The sequence below is a fragment of the Pararge aegeria genome, chromosome 6 (genome assembly GCF_905163445.1).
Source record: "Pararge aegeria chromosome 6, ilParAegt1.1, whole genome shotgun sequence".
NCBI classification, from domain to species: domain Eukaryota; kingdom Metazoa; phylum Arthropoda; class Insecta; order Lepidoptera; family Nymphalidae; genus Pararge; species Pararge aegeria.
The window spans coordinates 16,191,339-16,214,959 of NC_053185.1; the positions used below are offsets into that span (position 1 = coordinate 16,191,339).

General features: G+C 35.6%; 2 protein-coding genes across 2 annotated transcripts; both read right to left on the minus strand.

Annotated features, from left to right (window-relative positions):
• Positions 1-3,016: 3,016 nt before the first annotated feature.
• LOC120624766 (UDP-glycosyltransferase UGT5-like) lies at positions 3,017-11,102 on the minus strand. Its single transcript, XM_039891493.1, has 4 exons — positions 10,185-11,102; positions 7,689-7,911; positions 4,711-4,927; positions 3,017-4,050 (listed from the first exon to the last, which is right to left on the minus strand). The coding sequence occupies exons 1-4, from the start codon at positions 11,037-11,039 to the stop codon at positions 3,738-3,740; spliced, it is 1,608 nt and encodes a 535-aa protein (XP_039747427.1). The 5' UTR covers positions 11,040-11,102; the 3' UTR covers positions 3,017-3,737.
• Positions 11,103-16,216: 5,114 nt separating this feature from the next.
• On the minus strand, positions 16,217-22,006 carry LOC120624528 (odorant receptor 4-like). The gene is made up of 5 exons (XM_039891128.1): positions 21,282-22,006; positions 20,440-20,539; positions 19,271-19,378; positions 18,706-18,861; positions 16,217-16,270 (listed from the first exon to the last, which is right to left on the minus strand). Exons 1-5 carry the CDS (start codon positions 22,004-22,006, stop codon positions 16,217-16,219), a joined length of 1,143 nt encoding a protein of 380 aa, XP_039747062.1.
• Between the last annotated feature and the right edge of the window lie 1,615 nt (positions 22,007-23,621).

The following is a 23,621-nucleotide window of genomic DNA, read 5'->3' on the forward strand; positions in this document are numbered from 1 at the left end:
CTTTTCTTTTTCTGTGGAAATGCGTAGTTTTTGTGAAAATCAAAAATGAAAAAAAAAAAATTTTGAGGTTATTTTGGTTTTAAAACGCAACTGTAAATAAAAGTTAAAGTCACTGTCGTATCAAGAGGTCTAATTACCCTGCATACACGCGATATTAATAATTAATTCATTACGTTTGTGTCTTTGTGTAAATGCATTTAAAAAACTTGGTTAGGTTAGGTAGAAAGTTAAAGAACCACTCAGAGCCGAGCGGAGAGGACCGAGGCGTTCCCTGTAGTCTATAGTAGTATATAGTAGTAAAAGATACACATAACCTCAAATTGTATGAGTTATAAATATTTTTTTTTAGATATTTCCTCCAAAATAAAAGGATACCAGTGGAGTAGGGTGGCACTCCCCAAACACCCCCCGACCCCTCCCCCCTCAAATTCAGGGCGCACGATTTAAAATTTTACTCAGAACCACCAACATAACTAGTCCCGAAGGGGGTCAGGGGGGTTCATGTAGCAGCGCAATATGATACAACACCTTACTAGTTACTGCTAAGAAACTCAATCTTATTTCCTTCCGATTAATATCAGTGCCTCCATCTCTAGAAAAATTACAACACAATGATGTCGATAGAAATTATTATCTAACAAATCAGCTGTCAACGTCGATTTGACACAGACCATCCTTAATGCAGACCACAGATTAATGACAGACTGCTTGCGGAAATGCGTGTTAGTGTTTTGTTTTGTATCATTTATCAATCATCTGGTATAACAAAAGTTTATTTAAATATTTTTCTATTGTATTTAAAGCTCACTGATAACAAAAATTAGATACTAATATACAAACGGTCATAGCATATTAGTTAGGCCTCACTCTCTGAAACTGTTTGAAGGTATATGTGTTTTAAACAAAAAATATAACTAGATTTAGCGTTGAAGGAAAATATCGTCAGAAAACTTGCATACCTTAGTCCTACCACGCTGGCCATCGGCATTTTGCCAGCGTGGTGGGCTACAGACCTTAAACCCTTCTCATTCTGACAGGAGACCCGTGCCCTGTAGTGGGCACTATTTAATTTAAAGTAAGAAATTTTTAATAAAATAAATATTACAACTCGTTATTTCCTTTCGGATAGCCGCCATTTTCAATCACTGTAAAGTACCTGGGTGAGCTATAATAAAGATCTAACACAAATTGCAACGGTGGGTAATGAGTACTTTTTTTAATCACACAAAGTGAATAAAAAGTTATTTTCTTAAGTGTATCACTTTAACGTAAAAAGAAAGTAATAATGTTGGTTTGCTGTTACTTTAAACCCCGACGCCAAAACGACGGGGTGTTATTAGTTTGACGTGTCTGTGTGTATGTGTGTCTGCGGCTTTGTATTTCCCAAACGTATACACTGATTTTGTTTTTCATTTTTTTGTTAGAAAGGTGAATTAGTCGGGAGTGTTCTTAGCTATGTTTGAAAATCGGTCCAAGATGGCTGCCGGCAATTGGCGGATTATATATTTTTTCACAACTCCGTCGATATTGGTATCAAATGAAAAGGCATGACATACATATTGGACCATTGTGTAAAACGTTACAAAATGTTCCAGGTTTTTATTATTTTTTTATTCGATTACAAGGTAGTAGTGATGATGCAGTCTAAGATGGTAGCAGGCTAGATTGTTACGGAGTAGGTACGGCAGTTGCATATACACCCATACCCACATTATGATTCTACGCGACATCGTACGGTAAGGTTAAATCACTTAGCTGCACTTCTTTGTCAGTAGCCACGGCCGAAGCCTCCCACCAGGCGAAACCAGAAACAATTCAGAAATTATAAATTCCCACATTGAACCGGGAATCAAACCCGGGACCTCCAGCTTAAAATTTCAACGCTAACCGCTGCGCCAGGGAGGTCGACTAATGCGATCTATAGATGATATTATAAACATTATAATGACATTGTTTTCCATAATCCTTGATCCCATATCGAGAAATCATTGGCGCTCCGACAATAACATCGTTCCCAGAAAGAATCATTGTAGAAATAGATAAGTACAATACAATAACAACGATAGGTCATTGACATAAGAACATATTTATTTTAAAATTGTTTTATTTATTAACCATTATCAGTTATCACATATGTTAAATCCATCGTTGGCGTCTGCGGGTACATTTTAGTTAAAAATAGTTATAATATATTATAATAAAATCATATCACTTGCTTTAACCGTTAAAAAAAATGTTGAGGATACCTGCACTCGGCCAGCGTGGTGGACTACGGCCTTAACCCTTTACACTCTAAGAGGAGACACATACCCTGTAGTGGACCGTTAGTGGATTAATAATTAAGGTGATTATATACTTACTCAAAAAATAAGTACAAGAAACGATAAGTTTAACATAAAGGTTGGAAAGTATGATTTGTGTTAAAATCAACCAATTGAAAATTCGCAAAAGGGGCAGATAGACGGACGGAGATTCTCCATAAGTGTTTTCTTTTAATCGATGCTGAACCATTTACAAGTTAAACTTTAGCCTCCCTAAAATACTAAATATATAAATAAATATACTACAACAATAAACACATCGCCTTCAGGCCCCAAAGAAAGCGTAGCTTGTGTCATGGCTACTAAGGTAGCGGATGAATATTTATTTATATAACTCTTTATTTGTATCAACATTATCATCATTAAAATATACAAACATGAAATAAAAATAGAAACATGAAGAACGCAGTAGAATACAAGAGGTATTTATGAATAATATACATAAATACTTATAGAAAAAAAATTGTGAGCCGTCACGGGACGCCTGGCAGACGTGATTTTTTTTATATAAGTTATATGCATAAAAGAACAGATTACGAAAGGAATCATATACCGATATTGCGTACTGATTTTCAGTACGCTATATCTCCTTTTCTTTATTCTTTATCTTGATTTTTAATGTTTTAACTTTTGATAAAGCATTAAAAATGTGTTCCATAAAAAAATACTGTTTAATAGTGATATTAAAAATTTAACAATTTATTTGAAATCACGACAACTTAAGTACGTAAAGTACATATATTCCATATTACTCAGGTTTACCCTCCGCCTATAGATGTTTCACATCAATATACAGATAAACACCGACACCCACGCCCTTAGACTCATAAGCACGGTCGCTGCCTACTAGCGATTATTAGAGGCCTCTCTATGCGCAAAAAAAAATTCAATTATGTACAATATAATTCAATATAATATACGTACATGCTATTAAAAAATCGTATAGTTCAGATACAAATATCTGGAATAGCGGTGCGTGATTTAAATTCGTGCGAATGTTTTGAGCAGCATTTTTATTATACTATGAATTGTCGAGACCAAGCGGATGTTCTACCTGCACGGCTAGCAATGGCAGGAGAAATCTTCATACATAACAATAATTGATAAAGCCCACCAATGTACAATAAAGCAGAGTGGAGGAGATGAGCTCTATATATATACCATTTTGTCCTTCGGCTTGAGAGAATGGAGGTATTTGCCCAGCTCGGACTAGGAGGCCAAGAATTATTGTGGCTGTGAAACATTTGTTTCACAAATGGTGATAACAAAATGCTAATCTTATTTAACAACTGAAAGTTTGGAAACTCGTGACTTCACCTGACCTATTTATATTTAAAATTATAAGTACAAAATACCAACGACTTCACAATATACAGCCTTATAATTTTTGCTTTCGCTTATCATGTAGTTATCCTCCTAAGAGCGTTTTTTCTTATCTTTACTCTTTGACTTAGTACGAGTTGAGAATAAATTTAACAAGCTTCCTAAAATAAGTTTGATTTTTCTAAAAATTAAGTAAGCTAGCGCTAAAATAGCAAACAAAATTCCTAAAAGTACACTATAGACATCTAGTAGCGACCTCTGGAACCACGTGGTCCTCGTAGAAGGCAAAGCTGCCGGTGCGTCACCATGTCTCGCTACGTACTCCGTCCAATAGATGGCGCTATCCATCACATTTTGAGGTCGGTCGTGCCATAATTTCGAAACACGTTTGGCATTTGCTTGCATTCTAAAAAGAAAATATTGAGTAAAAAAAATATATCGGTCAAGGCGGACTTCATGTTTATGTTCTGAAACAACCTAGACTTATTTTCTCCTGATTTATCTGAAGAGAACTTTTTATTTTATTTCACTACAAGTTACCCCTTGACTGCAATCTCCTGGTGGTTAAACAATATCCCGCTAGGGTCGTACAAGGTGACTAAGGAAATAAATCTGTGAACTGGCAACAGCGTTCTCTGTGATACTATTAGCATCTACTGCTATCACCAATCTGTCTGCAGAGTGTAGTGATTATCTGATTTTGTCTGGTGGGAGGCTTTGGCCGCGGCTATTTACCATCCAACCGACAAAGACGTGCCGCTAAGCTATTTAGTGTTCCGGTGCGATGTCGCGTAGAAACCGATTAGTGGTTTGACTACCATACTCCCTAACAGGTTAGCCCGCTACCATCTTAGACTGCCATTACTTAACAACAGGTGAAATTGCAGTCAAGGGCTGACTTGTAGTAGAATAAAAAAAAATAAAAAAAATGGCCAAACCCTCCCATTGGTAGAGGCCTTTAGTAAAGCAGAGGACTGTTATGACTATTAATAAATTGATTGATATCTATATAGGTCCATAAGTATAAATTTAAAAAAAAAAGCATTACAGGTGTAATGGTACTTACTTTGGTGAAGTTAACTCTCTGATAGCTTCAGACAGTGTATCAGCAGTTACGTCTTGGAAGTACATCATGGTGCCCAAACCACTTTCCCTCACGGCCGCCGAGTTGGAGAACTGGTCTCCGAAGAAGGGTATCGTCAGTAGCGGCTTACCGCAGTGGGCTGCTTCGGAGAGACTTAGCATACCACCGTGTGATACGAAAGCTAGGACGTTTGGGTGACCTGAAAAGAAAAATTTTATTAATTCTGAAAGCTTCACTCGAACTATGATTCTTGCACGTCTAGTTTGCCAGAGATCAGATAACTACCGAGCCTACATAATTTATTTATGTATTAAAGGAACACCAACTGCTTGTTCACTATACTTAGTAAAGAAAAATTACAAATATTTTCTTTCTAATCAGTGTGACTAACCACTTAAAGGTGTCCACAGCATTTACTACAAAATGATCCATATTAACACTACAAACTATAATAAAAATACAAAAAGTTAAACAAAACTAATATTAGAATTAGAAAAACTTCAAAATAAAAAAAGAAACATAAAAATTGCAATCCAAAAGTGCAGTCCAGATTGCTTCACAAAGCAGAAATAATAGCACTTTTAAAATCCTTCGGCCTTTTACAAAATAGATCAATATTGTTATTTGCGCGAGCAAGATCATTATAGACACGACTTAGGCGATTTAGAGCGGCATTCCTACCCAAATTCGTTCTACCGCTGTTTACATAAAAAGTTTTGCGAGTAGCAACAATAGGTAATTTCTTCTTAGCAGACAATGAATGAAATACCAACACTGACCGATTTCGGGCTCGATATACAATCTCCAGAATCCAGAGAGATTTTACAACTACGCGGGAGATATTATAGTGCACAAGTATGTGCGCAAGCAAAGGTAGACTCTCTAATCCCACTCTCATAGTCCTATTGGACGGCAGGACGACCGGAAAGATGTCAGGCGCAAGGCTAAACGTGCTCTCCAAGACACGGGGGTGAATCACCAATTTACAAACTCCTGGCTGGTAATTTTAATTTGTTCATAGAAAAATCCAATACTATTCATTGGCCTACTCAATGAAGAGCATGCTAAACACTAGACACGTGGCAATTCGTAAAACACCAATAGTGAGCAAACGACATACACCGGATTAAAGCCAACCACGGTGGAGGAGGCTGTTGTATATAACGAAGGGAAGAGTTTGTACGATCTCAGGATTTATATTGATGTAATGATCACGATTTTCCTACGTCGCAGGTACCGTAAGCTGTAGTTCCGCGTAGTTTTCTATTAAGTTTAATATGACCAAATTTATTTTAGAAATATTCTTTGATTAAGAGTTATTTACATAATAGGCATTGCTTTGTCCGTCGTTATTGAAAACGGTCATCAATTGCATAAATTAAAATATTAAAACGCATTTAACTCTAAAACTTAAGTTAGGAGTGCGTGCGGGATCGAACTCGGTCCCCCGAAAGGGAGGCCGATGGCCTGAAAGGTGACCACAGTCTTTTATTATAAGAGAGCTATGCTTGTATTTAAATCATCGATATAAAAATTATAGTAGCAACAGTAGTAGGAAGTGTCAACGGTTCTTTTAAACAAGAGTTACGGCCGGACGTGGCTACAGAATTAGATAATATTCATCTTAGCCTCAACCTTGCTAGCTGGAGCGTAAACTGACGCCAGGTGATGGTCGTACAAGGTTCAGTCAAGTGGCTAACAGATCTTGTTTCCTTCTCGTTCTCTTCCGTTAATCCAACTCGTATTTTGAATTAAAATCTTTACATATAAGTCGAATTGTTCTCTTTTTAAATATTGGATAGAAGCAGGCGTCGCGGAAATCTATGATACTCGTATATTATGAAAATTAAGCTTAATTTGCTATACTCCGCGAAAAGCTGGAGAATCTGTATGGTGTAATTTATGATTTCTTCAATCCTTATACTGCACACCAAACAGATCTTCGGTAATGATATTCGCATATTATTAAATATTATTCGATAAATAATAATCGCACGTTTCGCTCCGAAACGGGAGCATCCTCAGGAGATGTTGACCTTACAATGAATAATTGTTAAGAATGTATAGTTCTTATAGCGGAGTACAAATTAAGTAAAATTTTCATAATGTTCTTTTTTCGTTTCCAAGAACTATCAACTATGGCAGAGTTTAGTTCTCAGTGATGTCATGGCATAAAACAGAATTCAAATTTTTCCCAAAATATTCTCTTATCTTCAAAAGGTCAGTTTGCGGCTTTTCAATGGAACGAATGAAAAATATGGTGTAATATTTTCCCACTGTACAAATGGAACTCTCCCGTATTGACAATAATTATAGTAGTGCCAATTCCGCTAAACAGAGGTCTTTGAACTAAAATAAATTTACACCAAATCTCTATACAAGAGGACAATTATTAGACCTTAGTATTTACTTAGTAAAAGATTCGCGATTTTGTAATGTGTACGAGGTCCACGAGGACCTTGCTTCATTCCCTGGTTCAGGCTAGAAAATCTTAAGTTTATCTGACAATATCCCTATATGGGTTACTTACATTTCGTGTCTGTGCGTGTGTGTGTTTGTGTGTGTATGTATGTTGCGCTGTAGCGACAGAACGGATAAACCGATTTGGATTTTGCTTTTTTAGTTTGAAAGGGAAATTAGTTCAAGATGGCGGCCGCCCCAAAAACTCATATGCGTATATACTGAAAGGACTTGACTAGTAGAAACACGTACACGATATTGAGAGGGGGGGTTTTTTTAAATTAGAATAATCATATAGCTGCCTGGCATAGATTGCTAATAAGCGATTAGGCCGCTTTTTACGTCCAACTTCTGTTCTTATAGTTTGTTATTCTCTTATTTTCCTAACAAATAAAGATTAGGCTTTTAAAAATAATGATTGTCATCATCATCATGTTAACCAATAGACGTCCTTTGCAAGACAGGTAATTTTTAGGGAGTTAAAATAAAGGTTTACTTACATAAAACATCTAGTTGAGGAAACCAATTGCTACCGAACACATTTTCATTGCCAGCAATAAGTGTACTGTTCTCAATTTTCCAAAGAACCTTCTGCGGAATCTTCTTAAATGCGTCTAGAAATTGCTGCAACTTTTTGCTTGACATTGTACTCATCTTCAGATTAGAGCCGAAGCTTACGTAGATCACACCGTGATTCGCGCTGTCTATAAACTTTTCTATATCCTGTAAATTGCATAAGTATTTATAGAAATGAACATATCTGTCTTGGTATCCAATGGTATCAAATTTGTGATATAACATCATCATCATAACAATCCATTAAATTGCTGACTATGTGAATAGAGTTATATCCACCACGTTGGCTATGTGCAGAATGTGTAAGACTTCACACACCCTTGGAAACATTATTCCCCACTCTCACGAACTTTACTCACGATGTTTTCCTTCACCGATGAAGCGAATAATATTTAATTTCTTAAAATGCACATCATTCTGAAAAGTTAAAAGAGCAAGACGGCTAGCATGGGCAGGAGACAATTATATCCCCGGGGAAAGGGTAAATTATTATCTTCTCCCACAGCTTTATCGTCTCTAAGGGCATTGGCGCACAAATGGAAATAATATCCAAATAATATATGTGTAATAATAAACGGTGGTAAACTTCTCCTATTCCATGTTCGCGTGCGCCCTGTCAGGGGATACAATCGGGGATTTTAATTTTTGTCTCCTGCTTCTGCTAGCCCAGCTGGGGATTGAACAAGGTTCCCCTAAAGCAAAGCCGAAGCCCACTGAGTTATAACCGCTTTGTGATATACAGGTATTTTTTATTCACAAACTGTTTAAAATCATGCATGGAACTCTACGAAAAAATATGCTAGAATAGCGTAGGTTATAAGAAGGATGAAAATACAGTAAAAGCATCAGTCGTACCAGCAGAAAATTCAAAGTGGTTAGTCAGTTCGGAAATATAGAAATTGAAAAAAAAATCTCATTTAGGACACCTATTAGTTTTGAACAGTTGCGAGTATAAATTTAGAATTCAGTTACTAGTAAAAGTCAAGAAACAGTGGTGTGTGGTAGTAACGAAATTAAAACAGAGGTTACTGAAATGTCTGTGTGAATAAGGAAAAGCATTTACTTAATACCATATATAATATTATATATCAATATCCGTATTATATTTGATTTACCAAAAAAATACTGAGCAAAGCTCCGATCATCCATATACTTATTAATACACGCTGACAAATGCACTTGTCTGTTAATACACCATGCTGACATTATCAACACCCAATGACAACACATTCAACATTTTAAACCGAGACTAACTTTATTCTGCATCAGTCTATCCGTCCGTACTTCCGTCCATCCGTCAATGTTACTACCCTTTTGAGATTTGCTTTACTAGATATTAAAGTCAATGGTTTCTCTTTCTGGCAGATATCCAGGTTTCTAGCCAAATATAATAAAATGATACAGTTTTTCGAATTGTTAATATACATATAAGAGAATTTTCTCAAAGCTTTGTTAATTATTATTATTACTTAGTTCCGTTTCAAGACTGACCCACAATGTATCTCGCACTTTGCCAGGTTTTTTGTAACATATGAATGACTCAGTTGTTTAATAGAAAGTGCATTTTCCTTACATAATTTGTGGCGATTCACCTTTGTATTTTATGATAGTAGCAACATTATTGTCTATGTTTGGACAAGTTAAAACTGTTGACTGTTGATTAGGACTAAAGGTTGAAATCATAGCTACTAACGGAAGATGTAAAACTTATAACGTAAATGTGTTTCATTTTTATAATAAACAGTTATTACTTAATATAACAAATGGGATTGTTATTTTGTGTTCCCCAATCCTATAAATTAAATACGCCTAGACAAAGACATAACACCTTATTAGAAATGGTAGTGAACATGAAGGATGTCGCCTATATACCGCTTTCATTGTCGTCATTCAACCCGCTTTTGGGGTGGCGCATGACGGGTGGACAGCATCGTTCCGTGAATAATTGAGTTACTCTGAGAATATTGAATGACCTTTATTTCAATTTTCGCAAATTACCGCTATAGTACACTGTAGTAATAAGAATATCATGACTTTTATAATGTTCATCATGTGTCATCTTTCATTCCATTTTGTTATAATCTAAAAACTACTAGCGGACCCGCCCGACTTCGTCCGCGAATGAGTCGACCTAAAAAAATAGTCGTATGTCCAATACAAATGATACCGAGATAACAATATAAATGAATCCTAGCTAGATCGATTTATCGCCCCCGAAACCCCCTGTATACTAAAGTTCATGAAAATCGTTTGAGCGGATTCCGAGATTCCAATTATATATATATATATATTGCTCGTTTAAAGATATAAGATGTAGTTAGCAAACGAGCTGACCGTAGAAATATAATTTTTTTCGTAGTAATATATCTGTTGTCTATTTGTCAGTCAAATCGTTAAGGTTAATATGGCACTAAACATACCTTCGGCACGGGCTTTGGTGTTTGTATATGTATCCCGGCGATCTCAAGGACACTTGGTGCCATAAGTCGGGCTCCTGTTACCGAATGGTGCTGATAAACAAACATCATCTTCATCTTTTCCTTCGCTATTGTGTCTACATTCAGTTTATTATTTGGCACATACATGTCGAAAACCTTATATATATTTTGATAAATGTTCAGCTCTCCCAACGTAGTAAAGAAAAGGTTAGCTATGTAGGACTGAATTTTGTTAAGGAGACTAGGGTTTGTTCCCGCATCACTGAAGTAGAAGGCTTCTGAGCCGAAATCAAATGGTAACCCCAGCCTCGCATAAGCCCAAGGAAGCAAAGTGTGAGATGTTATACCAATGATAGGAGCGTCGTACAAAGCCGCGAAAACTAGTCCACAATCACTCATAAACTGCTCCACAAATATCACATCGAAGTTTTCCCCTTTAGCGCGAAACTGTTTCATATTCTCGTTCGTGAACAAATTTTCACAATCCATTACCGCACGTTTACCTCCCACAACAATATGCTTCAGTAAATTCTGAAATTTATAAAAACTAGCGTACTCGCTTTGTTCGAATTCCGTCATATGAGGAAATGTATTTGGTCCGTGTGTTGATATATTTACAAACTTTAAGTTTGGCGGCGGATTCACATCGGGATAATTGTTTATAACGGTAACCGAGTGCCCTCTTATGGCTAACTCGCGAAACAACATTTGGAATGCCATGTAATGGCTCTTCAATGGCACAGACACTATAGCGAGAATATTGAACGCTGCAGCGTGCGAAAGTTGTGAGATCACAGTTACGAAAGCCAATAAGAACAAAAGCTTCCGGCGAGCCATCTTGATGCAGGGTCAATGCACTACTAAATACATTGAACACTCGCGCAAGGTGACGATCAATCTCGATGACTGTCTGCCTTTAACTGAACTTTAATGACAGATGGTAAGGGAACGTGCGTCCGCGTCGACCGGCGTTGCCTCAATATAAGCAAGTCACCATTAACTACGGTAAAGTATCGGTTTATCGTTAGGTGAACAAAATCACTTGAGTAATTAAGTAATGAATAAGTCTAATCAGTTAAAGTTCCGTAACCTACAAAATTACTTTATTAAATTTATATATTTTTTTTTATTTAAGAAATTAAAACTCGTAAAAATACTTCCTGAAAGTTAAAGTAAAAAAACTATCTTAAAAATGATAGAAATACTTTATTACTTATTATTGTTAACATAAGAAATAAGAAGCTAATTTAAAGGTACGAAATGCCTGCGTTGAATGGTACCAAGAATCATGAGTCCCAGTGCCGGGCAAAAGGCTCCTCACTCATAGGAGGCAGAGTTTTAGAATATATAAACTAGCTTTAGTTTTAAGTTAACGAATGCAGTTATCACCATCACTAACATTAGTGTAACATGTTAAATGTATGAACGCTTCATAAGTGCTTGTGATAAGGTCTACATGAAATAGACATTTTTTAATTTGAATTTGAATATACCCACCACGCTGCTACAATGAGGGTTGCCGGTCTTTGATCATTATTATCGCGTTCTATCTTATATTGTATAAATCCGATCCTACTGAGATTTATTTACAGAGAACCCAATACAAGTTCTTGGTCCGATCTGGGAGTTAAACCCAGGTCTACATGATTGGTAGTTAAACAGGCTAACCTCTACCAATTAATTAAAAACTACATAATTAAGAATCATTAGTAAGCAATTAGTTAATATTTAACCCATATAAACAAGAATCAAATATAATTTAATCAACATGTAAGATCGACACTGTGCTCAAATCTATTTAAAATTTCAAACAATATAAATAACCTAGATGGTTTTAAAACTCTTTTTGTGTTACATAAATCCTATTGTCGAACCTTTTATACGAATCCGTGTGGACCAGCTATATACGGCCATCGCTAAACGCCCTACCAGTTCAGTATAATGATGATTTCAGAATGCTGTTGGGCGTACCGCGTTATTGTAGTGCATCTGAATTGTTCGCTAGGGGTCCTACTGACGACTTTTTTGCCATCAGAAAGAATATAGTATCTTAAACGAAAAAAGCGTGGGTAATCAGTAACGGCATTCCAATATACAAGCTCTATATCAGACGACATTTAGTGCTGCTATAGTCGGAAAAATGTAATAGGCCCGTTTTGACATTTGTGCAAGACCATAGAATGTAACTTGGAAGGAAACTGAAAGAAACAAAAAAATAAAAATCAATTACATACAGTGTTTTAAAAAATACGTAAATTTTTTTGGGACGTTAAATAATATGAAAGAATATATCGCGAGTATTCTTTTTGCGCTTACTTCATAGTAGCATGCAATTTATAATTGTTGCGAAACGTTTCGAAAACAGTTACGTTCTCAGTCTTTTTTTTTTTATACTAGAGCTGTAACCATTTTTTTTTACTGAATATCGAAATTAAATATTGTGTAGTTATCTTTACTGCAAAGAATAAGCTTGGTTCTCAAAATGGGTTCTAAATAATGAGTCTGAGATGATGTATCTGACCAAGCGGCACATGATTGAAGCGTCCCCGCGCGCACTGCGCAATTTTTCGTTCCATATCTTGTAAAGTTGACTGTGCGCTCGTTTAAGTTTGATATATATTGTTTACTATTACGTTAACTATGGCTCTTCTAATTTGGACATTAATTTAAACATAGTGATTTGACTCGATTTTTGTGTTTGTTGTTATATAGTACTAACTCTGTTTCAACATGTTGAAAAGTGGACGTATAATCAACAGCCAGTCACGCGTATTGGTTGTGAAGTTAAAGGAATACTTTGAACGAACGAACACTTTACAATACATAATAATATCAATCAAGTACTGAAACAAACGAATTGATTTATCGTGAGTATCGAGTACAGAGTCTTATGGTTCCATAACTAGTTACGTCGCGATGACAAATGTCAAAACGGGCCTATTACATTTTTACGACTATAGTAGGGCTAGAATGCGTGCCACGAGAGAGTTATGAAGATTGTGAGAGTTATAAAAAGCCTACCTTAAAGTACCTATTTATAATTCGTACTGGAGATTTTCTTCATTTTATATTATCTGCATACCCTGTGCATACACTCTGTGCACGCCACTGCACGCAAGCAACACGTCATGTAACGTGCCGCTATGTGCCCATCAACCTGAGGCGTATGTGCTAGTTATTAAAAAACTAAAGGATTGTAAGAGTTATAAAAAGCCTACCTTAAAGTACCTATTTATAATTCGTACTGGAGATTTTCTTCATTTTATATCATCTGCATACCCTGTGCATACCCTCTGTGCACGCCACTGCATGCAAGCAACACGTCATGTAACGTGCCGCTATGTGCCCATCAACCTGAGGCGTATGTGCTAGTTATTAAAAAACTAAAGGATTGTAAGAGTTATAAAAAGCCTACCTTAAAGTACCTATTTATAATTCGTACTGGAGATTTTCTTCATTTTATATAATCTGCATACTCTGTGCATAACCTCTGTGCACGCCACTGATTGCACGCCCTGCGAAGTGTTGCTCTGTTTATAGTCGGACAACCGTCACAATAACTAAGAAAAAAAAATACAAACTTACATTGGGCAAGGGCTTCAGTTTTTGGATATGTATCCCAGCTATTTCAAGCAGGCATGGTGCCGTAAGACGCGATCCTGTGACCGAGTGATGCTGATAAACAAACAACATCTTCATCTTGCCCTTCGCTATACTCTCTATATCTATCATATTATTCGGTACATACTTGTCGAAAACCTTGTAAACTGATTTCTGAATAAGAAACTGTCCCAAAGTTGCCATATAAAAGTTCAATATAAAAGTCTGCACTTTTTTGAAGAGACTTGGATTCGTACCCGCATCCGTAAAGAAAAAGGGGTCTGAGCTGAAATCAAATGGTATCCCCAGCCTCGGATAAGCCCAGGGCAGTAAAGTATGAGATGTTATACCAATTATAGGGGAGTCATAAAACGTCGCAGCGTAAACTAGTCCACAGTCACTTATAAATTGTTCCACAAAAATCACATCGTATTTTTCACCATTAGCTCGAAACTGCTTCATCTTCCGGTTCGAGAACAAATTATCACATAATGCTTCCACACGCTGAACACCTTTATTAAAATGCTTTAGAAAAATCAACAATTTATGTAAACTCGCGTGCAATGTAAGCTCGAATTCACTCATTGCAGGAATGCTAGCAGTCCGTATAGGTATAGATATATTAACAAACTTTAAGTTTGGGTGAGGATTTAAATCAGGGTAGTTGTTAACAACTGTGACTGTGTGTCCTCTGATCGCTAGTTCGCGAAACAAAATTTGAAAGGCCATGTAATGGCTCTTTAATGGTACAGAAACGATAGCCAGAATATTAAGAGCTGCAGCGTTCTGCGAAACCGTTGACATCGCTGTTAAAAAATAGATAGTAGAGTAGAAGAGTAAAAGCTTCTGACGATACATCTTGTAATGTAGAGTCAATGTACGCGTTGCATTGATCTCTCGTGCAAGGTGACGGTCAATCGCGTTGACTTCTTTTAACTGAATTTAAGTGACAAAACGGTAGGTAATCATACGTTTGGGTACCGTGGGTAGTATCCCACTATCCGTAAGCGTTTGAACTATATTGTTAATATGCGTCCAGTTAAGTATAATTGTTGCCTATTTTTTATGCATTTTGGTTGACAGTTTAAACATATTATGACAACGTCAATATAGATACGCTCCACAAAAACACAAAAATTCTGTGGTACCCACCTATGTAGGTACATAGTACATAGATAATAAGCACAAAAAAGGATTATTTTTGTGCGTAACCTAAATACCTATTTTTTTCTTTTTTACATACGTACTGAGGAGTAACCTCTAGAGTTATTATTACCAGTGGGCATGCAAAGTCAAAGAAGCAAAAGAACAAGTAGGTTAATACTTACTTGTTATTTTGCTTCTCAAAAAAAGATGACTCAAATTGGTCCATCCGTTTTGAATGACACGAAAACGCGAACCATAAGTAAACAGGCAGACATAGCAGTCAAGTATACATAGTTTTATAGGGTCGGATAAATTAATTAACTCGCACTAAAACATTATTTAATTAGGTCGCTAAACGAGAATAAATACCACACAAATAGCAATTTTATTATTTATAAATAGATACCCGTAACTTCGTTCGCGTACTACTCCTGAAAGTAAATTTATCTCCATTAATTTTACGACCTACCGCGTTGCATCGCCCAACTCATAGCCCAAATAAATAAATAAATAAATATAATACAACGCACACATCGCCCCTTATCCTCAGAGTAAGCGCAGCTTGTGTAGCTACTAAAATTACTGCTGAATACTTTCATGAACAATATACACATATACAGCTAACACCCAGACACTGAGAAACATTCATGCTCATCACACAAACATTTTCCAGTTGTGGGAATCGAACCCACGGCCTTGGACTCAGAAAGCAGGGTTGCTGCCCACTGCGCCACTCGGCCGTCGAATACAAAAAGATTTTTCAAATCTTAATGCTAGTTTCAGAAATTAGTTGACTTATATTTAAGAATGCACTAATAATTTATAGGTTGTATACATATTAATAAAAATGGATATATTTATATAAATAAGACAAAGTAAGTTGTTCAAATTAATAACAATTAACAAAAAAAGAACATAGTAAGCTAACAGTAATAAAATGCGAATATTAAAAGAAATTTAATTTTCAATTATTTCAAGTAGGCCTAATTAATATAAGCCGTTTTGGAACGTAAGTATATTTGTTCGTAGTGACTCTACCACCGGTTCGGAAGGCCGATTCTTCCAAGAAGAAGCCGGCAATATACTCAGCAGTTTATATTTTCCAACATTATTTTACAATGGTTTCTTTTTAAATACCTTGTAATCTAGGTAAGATTACAACGTAGTAGTTATAGCAAAACAGTAGAGTATAAGCGACTAACAACACAATAATATCCCCACTACGTGGTCGCATTACGTCCAACTGTGGAGATCCATCAATTCTTTATCTAGTCCACCATATCGCTCAAGACGGCAAATATAGAATATGCATTGTATAAAGCCTGAAACAAGAGAAATTTTGAACAACAAAATCCGACTTCTATATTTAATTCTTTAACAACTAAAAAGAACATACATTTTGATTTAAATCGTAGAAAATAATACTATGTGCTGCAACACATATTTAGTGGCGTAAAAAAAATGCAACTACTACTGACCTTGATAGAAAGTTTAGGTGTTCCCCTGATAAATTGAATTGATGTTTTCTAAATATAGTTCAAAGGGTCCATAAATAAATAAATAAAAAAATAAAAAAAGCCTTTTATTATTCCTTGATTGAAAATATAAACAATATATATAAAAATAGATAAGAAGTAGATAGAAAATAGATATAAGCTTTTGGAAAATTGTTACGTTAATTTTTTTTTTTTTTGACTATTTGAGTTATAAAACCAAGGACCCCTTGTGGGTAAAGGCCTCCTCCATTTTCTGCCACTCAGCTCTGTTTAGCGCTCTTTCGAGCCAGTTCTCGCCAGCTACACTCTCTAATTCATCTGCCCCAGCGAACGAAAAAGCATAGAAGCATTTCTCGTACTCAAAAATAGCGTAAAGGAAACTATCCCGTGGTGGGAGGGGCTTATAAACTGTACCACAAACGAATCTAGTTGACTCGTGACATTCGTGCGTAGTGGCGGCTAAACGAATTGCGTAAAACTAGATTTTAATAATTCAAAATGCCTTCATGTGTTGTGAAATGGTGTCGAAATCATACGGATCATCACCACAAGGATAGTGGAATAACTTTTCACGTGTAAGTACACCGATAACTATACTAAAATCTAAATAATTACAATTACGTATTATCCTTATGGATGGTGTTATGCCATATGTAGTTAACACGTTGGCTGCTGAAAACACAACGTTTGTGTTTTAAAACTACGTAACGCGTGTGCGGCTCGAACACGCTAGGCGTGTTAAAATAAATGTACCTACAAGGAGGACAATCGACACCATTCCCGAATGTAAGCTGTACGACTACACAGGAAACTCATTTTCCCATTTAAATTTTAACTCTACTCAATAGTCAACAATGATTCTTTGTTAACCTTCTCTTCAACCTTTACAAAACTACCGCCACTAGATGGCGCTTTAAATAATTTGGTTTTTAATTTTATTCTTCTACAAGTATTATAAATAATCTAATAAATGTTTATGTAAATAAAAGGTAATCTACCTTTAATTTACATAAACATTTTAATTAACAATTTTATTTTAAGAAATGTTATAGATATATTTTACAATGATTAATTACAAATGTTTATCTATACCGTTGCATATAGGTGAAATAGGTCAAACTTCTTTGGATTATATTTATAAAATGCTCAATATGAATTCGAATCAAAATGTAAAATAATTTTAGCTTGTACACGTATGTTGTAGTCGGGCGGGCCTAAATAGAAACAATGAAACCGATGCGGTACACTGGCCGGATTTCGTGTACAAACGTGTACCAACTAATATTATTTTATACTCTTAAAGTGTTTGTAGTCAGTTTTGTAAATTTAAACGCGGCAACGTTTGATGAAAAGTGTATAATCTCCAGGGTACAAGCTATAAAGGCCTTCCTTCATCAAGATCGGTGCAGTGGTTGAGGCGAACATAGGTAACAAACAAACAGACACACTTTCACATTCATAATAATAGAATGTTGTTAATAGAGTGCATTTAGTTTGGAGTAAATCGGCGTTTATTATGACGCTATTTTAATCTAATTTATTTTGCTTTCCTTATTGCATAAAATCATCCAACGATTCCAGAGACTGCTGATTGGTCCTGCGCAGCCGCGGCACTACGTAACTACCGGCCAATCACGCTTGGTCCCGTGTCATACGACAAATAGAAGAACCTATTAAGAGCTCTTTGCGACTCAAGTTCCTTTTAGTAGACTCAAGACTAATTGGTACTAGTTTCGAAAGACAATTTCTTAGAAACGCGTCTTCTATGCTTTTTTCGTTCGCTGATCTGCCCATCGTACCTTTGGTCCACCACGATCCATGCAACTGGGTCCAAATATCGACAAATCCAAAAATATTATCGTGATATGTACCCGTTGAACTATATTTAAGAAATGTTGATTAACCACGAAAATCTTAGTGTAAAATCTTGAATTAATATTATGTTGTGGTTGCGTAATAGTAGTTCGTTAGGGGGTAAAGCAACGTCTTACATTACGGGCGCCGGGGTGAATCCCAAAGTAAACGAGGGATTTCAGGATAACTCCCGAGCATAGCGAGAGTGGTGCCTCTAGGATTCCTGAGTGAAGCAAAGGTTTTAGGGGCGCCCAAAGCAAAGGCAGCTCTAACACTGAATTGAATACTCTAATTATCACACCTCGCAAGTCAATGAAACCAAGCTTTCGAGCTCTGTCACAATAAGCTTTATTATCACTAAATGGTGCAATATCTATGTTATAATCAATACAATTGAATATTGTAACCTGACTGTAAGTTTCAATGCACATCAACGCCATTCCCCCTGCACTCAATGCTAAAGGCTTTTGAGCAACATTAATCACGATGAGGAGATCCTTCTGCAAGTCTGTCGGCCAGGATGTCCAGCCAGAGTCGTATGCGGCCTGAGCTACTCCTGTACTCTGCATATTGTAACCTTGTATTACAGTCAACTCAATTATAACTTAGGCACGATGAGACATATTAAAAGCTTCTTATAAGTCTGTTAAAATTAAGAACTTCTGAATTTGAGTTTTTGATTTCATTTTATTTTAAAAAAAACTATATTAACGTAGTGAGATCCTAATTCTACGCTAAATATAATATCATTTAATTTCAGTTTTGGTTTTTCTAGCTTGATAAGTGACCGAAACTTTGTTGATTTTGCAACAAAGTATTTATTAATAATTGTTTTTTGTTATATATTGTATGACAATTTAATAACGGCATTTTTTTGCTGGTTTTGTATTTTCAATATCTATATGAAATATGAATAAAATAAACACTAATGTACGTAACCATAGAGTGATAAAAAAGTTTTATTAAACTTACCTGAATAATCAACTCGTTTCCCAAATAACAATAAATGTATGCATTGATTAAAGCTAGTCCGAGATAACCCAAAAATGTAGCCAAAAGCGTCTTCTGTTCTAGGCCAACCTGTAAATAATTGTATTATGTACTGAATACATTGGTAACAAACATACCTACTTAGATTTTTGCTATAAAACAAACTATCTGTTGCTTCTACTTTGTTTGCATTTATTTTAATTATTTATTTTCAATCTTGCAGGACTAGTTCATTTTCCTGGGATAAACTGTATCTTGTATATCTGCGAAATATTGTTGTACCTAAATCCCGCAGGAACGTTTTCCGGGTGCATTTCTGGGATAAAAATGACTTTGCGTCCATCTCCGGGATACTAACAAAAGTTAAATAAAAGGCACTATATAATACTTAGTATAGTAAAGAGCTTTTTTAATTGTTGACTTAACAATTTTTCATTGTAAAGTCAACATCTCCTGTGAATGCTCCGTTTTCGGAGCGAAGCGTGTGTAGATTACGTGCGTTGCACATTGCCAAAGATCTGTTTGATGTGGTCTGTGGTCTGTCTGTATAAAGATTGAAGAAATTATAAATTACACAATACCAATTCTTCTGCTTTTCGCGGAGTATAGCAAATAAAGCTTAATCTTATATCTTTAAACGAGCAATTCTTGTATATATATAATTGGAATCTCGGAATCGGCTCCAACGATTTTCATGAAATTTAGTATACAGGGGGTTTCGGGGGCGATAAATCGATCTAGCTAGGATTCATTTTTAGAAAATGTCATTTCATTTGTGTTTTCCGGTAGTAACCGATTTGGTGCAACGAAGTTGCACGGGTCAGCTAGTTTTCATAATATAAATAAATAAATAAATAAATATACTACGACAATCAAAAAGAAAACTAATCTTCACTATATATAAATAAATATACTTACTACGACAATACACACATCGCCATCTAGCCCCAAAGTAAGCGTAGCTTGTGTTATGAGTACTAAGATGACTGATGAATATTTTTATGAATAACATGCATAAATACTTATATTATAAATATAAACACACAGACACTGAGAAACATTCCTGTTCATCACACAAACATTTGCCAGTTGTGGGAATCGAACCCATAAATAACATTATACTTAGTATATGTAGATAACGTTTCACTTACGACTGCAACCATCAATGCATTTAAACATAATTCAACCGTTACTGCCAGGTTTTGTATTAGAAAGTACTCCTTGAAAATATCTGTTAGCATTCTGACATATCTGCAGTAGAAAAACAAACATGAAACATTCGATATTTCCCGTTGTTGAGCCTGTCTTATTAATTTCTTAATATATCTCAATATACAAAGGACGATGTTCTATTTAGTCCGATCTTAATTAGCGAGATCCTAAAATTAGTTGCTTAAGTATCTTGAATTAATTCCAATTCGATTTTTGTTGAAAGTCTAGAACTTATCAAAGCTGAAATTGATAAGTTGATTGGACATTAAAAAATATTTTTTAACTCGTGCCGTTTTTATTCCCATCTTCGTTCTTTAACGCCTGACAGATATTGTTATCAAATAAACATTTTGACGTGTTGTAGGAGTTTAATATTTCGCTTTTATTCTTAAAAAAATATATATAAATGCAAATGCAAGCTCTAGGTCTTATTAACCGACTTACAAAAAAGGAGGAGGTTCTCATATCAGTTATAAACCGATTAAAAAAATTATTAGCTTTCAAATAAACTTATAGCTTTTGATCGCGATAGTTTCTAAAAAGACTATGCCTCTAGACTGCACTAGTCATAGTCGATTGAAAATTGGTTCACTTAAGAACACAGTTATCACAAAGTGTCTAAAGGAATCGTATTGAAAATATGTGTAAAACCATTAATTACGAAACTCACTGGTCTTGCTTACGTAAGACTTACAAATTACAATCTGCAGAAGTAAGTTGATCTATTAGTTTACTTACGACACATTCTGTACACAGATAGTTCTTTAGTTACAGCGCTTACCTCATTATACGTATGTGCTTCTTAACTATATCTTTGAACTCCTCTCTCGCTTCCCTGTCCCTTTCCTTAATATAATCGAAATCTCTTAATCTTTGCTGCAATTCTATTAACTGATCACAGAAATACATTATAATACCACATACAATGCCCTGTATAGCAAATGCTCTATACAAAACCGGTACAAGGAAGCATACAGCCAAAAGTTGAGCGGCCAGTAACAGATTCATTCTGGTTTTCATTGGGTCAAACGGCATCCATGCTTCAACAGTCATTTCCCTCTTATACTGACTCAATAAACTGAAAGCACAAACTACAAGGGTTGAGAGACCAGTTATTATAACTACGTGTATGGCCATCAAACTCTTTCGCTCGATGTTTACTTTATCTTCAGAAAGCTTAATCTCTCTTATAAGTTTATTAAGATGCTCTCGCTTCACAGTGAACAGTATTATCTTAGAAACGAAATTGTAAGCAACTAGAGTTTTATCCAGATTCGTCATCAGCATAGTTATATCGTCCCTTTGTTCATAAGTGCCGATTCCGGTGACTACGATAAACGCTAGTGATAAAATAAAAAGAAACACTTCGTAAACTCTGTAAAGTTGTAATTTCTCTTGCGACCAACTATCTTTCGGCCATAAACCTACGTAAGTAAGATACTTTAGATTGAAATCAAATAAATCGCTTTCCAATATTCGCGCACGAATAGTCCTTGCTAAGGCCATCTTGCAAATAAAAGGTCTATGTTAAAGAGCGCTCAATTATTATAAATTTATAACTGCATAAAAGTTTATAATTTGAATTGTTTCTTGAACTTCGATATCAGTTCGCTAATTGAGTACTTACTTACCATTAAGTTAAGTATCCACTTACGAGTAATAAGCTAATGTTTAATGTTTATTTGATTTCCAATCCAAAAAGTTAAAGCAAAGTTATTGAGGAATTAAAGTATCTACCCACTCTGTATTATACTCCAGCTGTACCTACCACCTGTGAGAAGAAATCTGCAATACACATAATCTTAGGGCTCCGTACCCAATGAGCAAGACTATTACTGAGACTCCGCTGTCCATCAGTCTGTCTGTCCGTCTGTCACCAGGCTGTCGTTCATAAAACTTGATAGCTAGACCGTTTAAATTTTTGCAGATGATGTATTTATGCAGCTATACCAACTAATATTAAAAAAACAGAATAAAATAAATATTTAAGGGGCTCCCATACAACAGACATAGTTCGGAGTCCCACTTACCGAGTTTTTCAATTGGCCGGTTTATTTTGCTAATAAGTGTCGACTTTTTCGTGGTTAAATCTAATTTGAAGATTGCTTTGGCAACTGTAGCTATAGTTATAACTCACCGAAGTAGAATGAGTTTTTTTACAAATCGCGCGGGAACCATGGAGTTCGGGATAAATATATATGCTAATCCATGGTATAATCTATCTCTATTCGAAAATTTCAGTTAGTAAATTGGTTCAGTAGATACGCCGTGAAGAAGTTACAAACGAACACATTAAACACATACAAACTTTCGCCTTCATAATATAAGTGTGAAGTGTGATGAAAGTATATTTAAAATAAAAACCAATTGGCTTTTGAGGTTTCTTTAGCACTCTGTATTGTTTTCACTCAATTTATTTTCGATGTGAGTTTTGTTTAATAATAGTCATTCGGGCAAGACTTAGTTGAAAACTAATCTTAAAATAGGAAAAAAACGCTAGCAATCTACACTAATATTAAAAAGAGGTAAAGTAGTAAAGTAGGTTTGTCGTAACTTTGATAGCGCATTGGGTAGGAGCTCGACTTCACTTTTGGGGAGCCGAGTTCGAATACCAGCACTCACCTCTAACTTTTCTAAGTTATGTGCGTTTTAAGTTATTAACATATCACTTGCTTCAACGGTGAAGGAAAACATCGTGTGGAAACAACCATGCCTGAGAGTTCTTCATAATGTTCTCAAAGGTGTGTGCAGCCCACCAATCAGCACTGGGCCAGCGTGGTGGACTACGGCCTTAACCCGTTCTCATTGTGAAAAGAGACCAGTGCTCTGTAGTGGGCCGGTAATGGGTTGATGTGATGATAATGAAGATGAAAGTTTGTGAGGGTCGTAATCTCTGGATCTTCTAAACCGGTTTTGAAAACTCTTTTACCAATAGAAAACAATATTATTTGTTAGTGTCATTTCCTATACAACGTGTAAATGAAAACCGAAATATTACATACTTCACAGGCTTTAGAAGTACATTATTTACGGTCTCTGAGACTTATCTGTGAAACCGAAACGCTAGAAGATTTGAGCTTTTACTGAAATAAATCAGATACAGCCCAAACATCACATGCAA

Bases quoted from the DNA above. Each gene is read 5' to 3' on its own strand.
- LOC120624766 (XM_039891493.1), bottom strand. From the start codon at position 11,039: ATGGCTCGCCGGAAGCTTTTGTTCTTATTGGCTTTCGTAACTGTGATC. The intron at 7,912-10,184 runs GTATGTTTAGTG...TGCAATTTACAG, and splicing joins CACCAAAGCCCGTGCCGAAG to GATATAGAAAAGTTTATAGA. The intron at 4,051-4,710 runs GTAAGTACCATT...TTTTCTTTTTAG, and splicing joins AGAGAGTTAACTTCACCAAA to AATGCAAGCAAATGCCAAAC.
- LOC120624528 (XM_039891128.1), bottom strand. From the start codon at position 22,006: ATGGCCTTAGCAAGGACTATTCGTGCGCGAATATTGGAAAGCGATTTA. The intron at 19,379-20,439 runs GTAAGTGAAACG...AATTATTTACAG, and splicing joins ATGCATTGATGGTTGCAGTC to GTTGGCCTAGAACAGAAGAC. The intron at 18,862-19,270 runs GTAAGTTTAATA...TACAATATGCAG, and splicing joins GAAACGAGTTGATTATTCAG to AGTACAGGAGTAGCTCAGGC.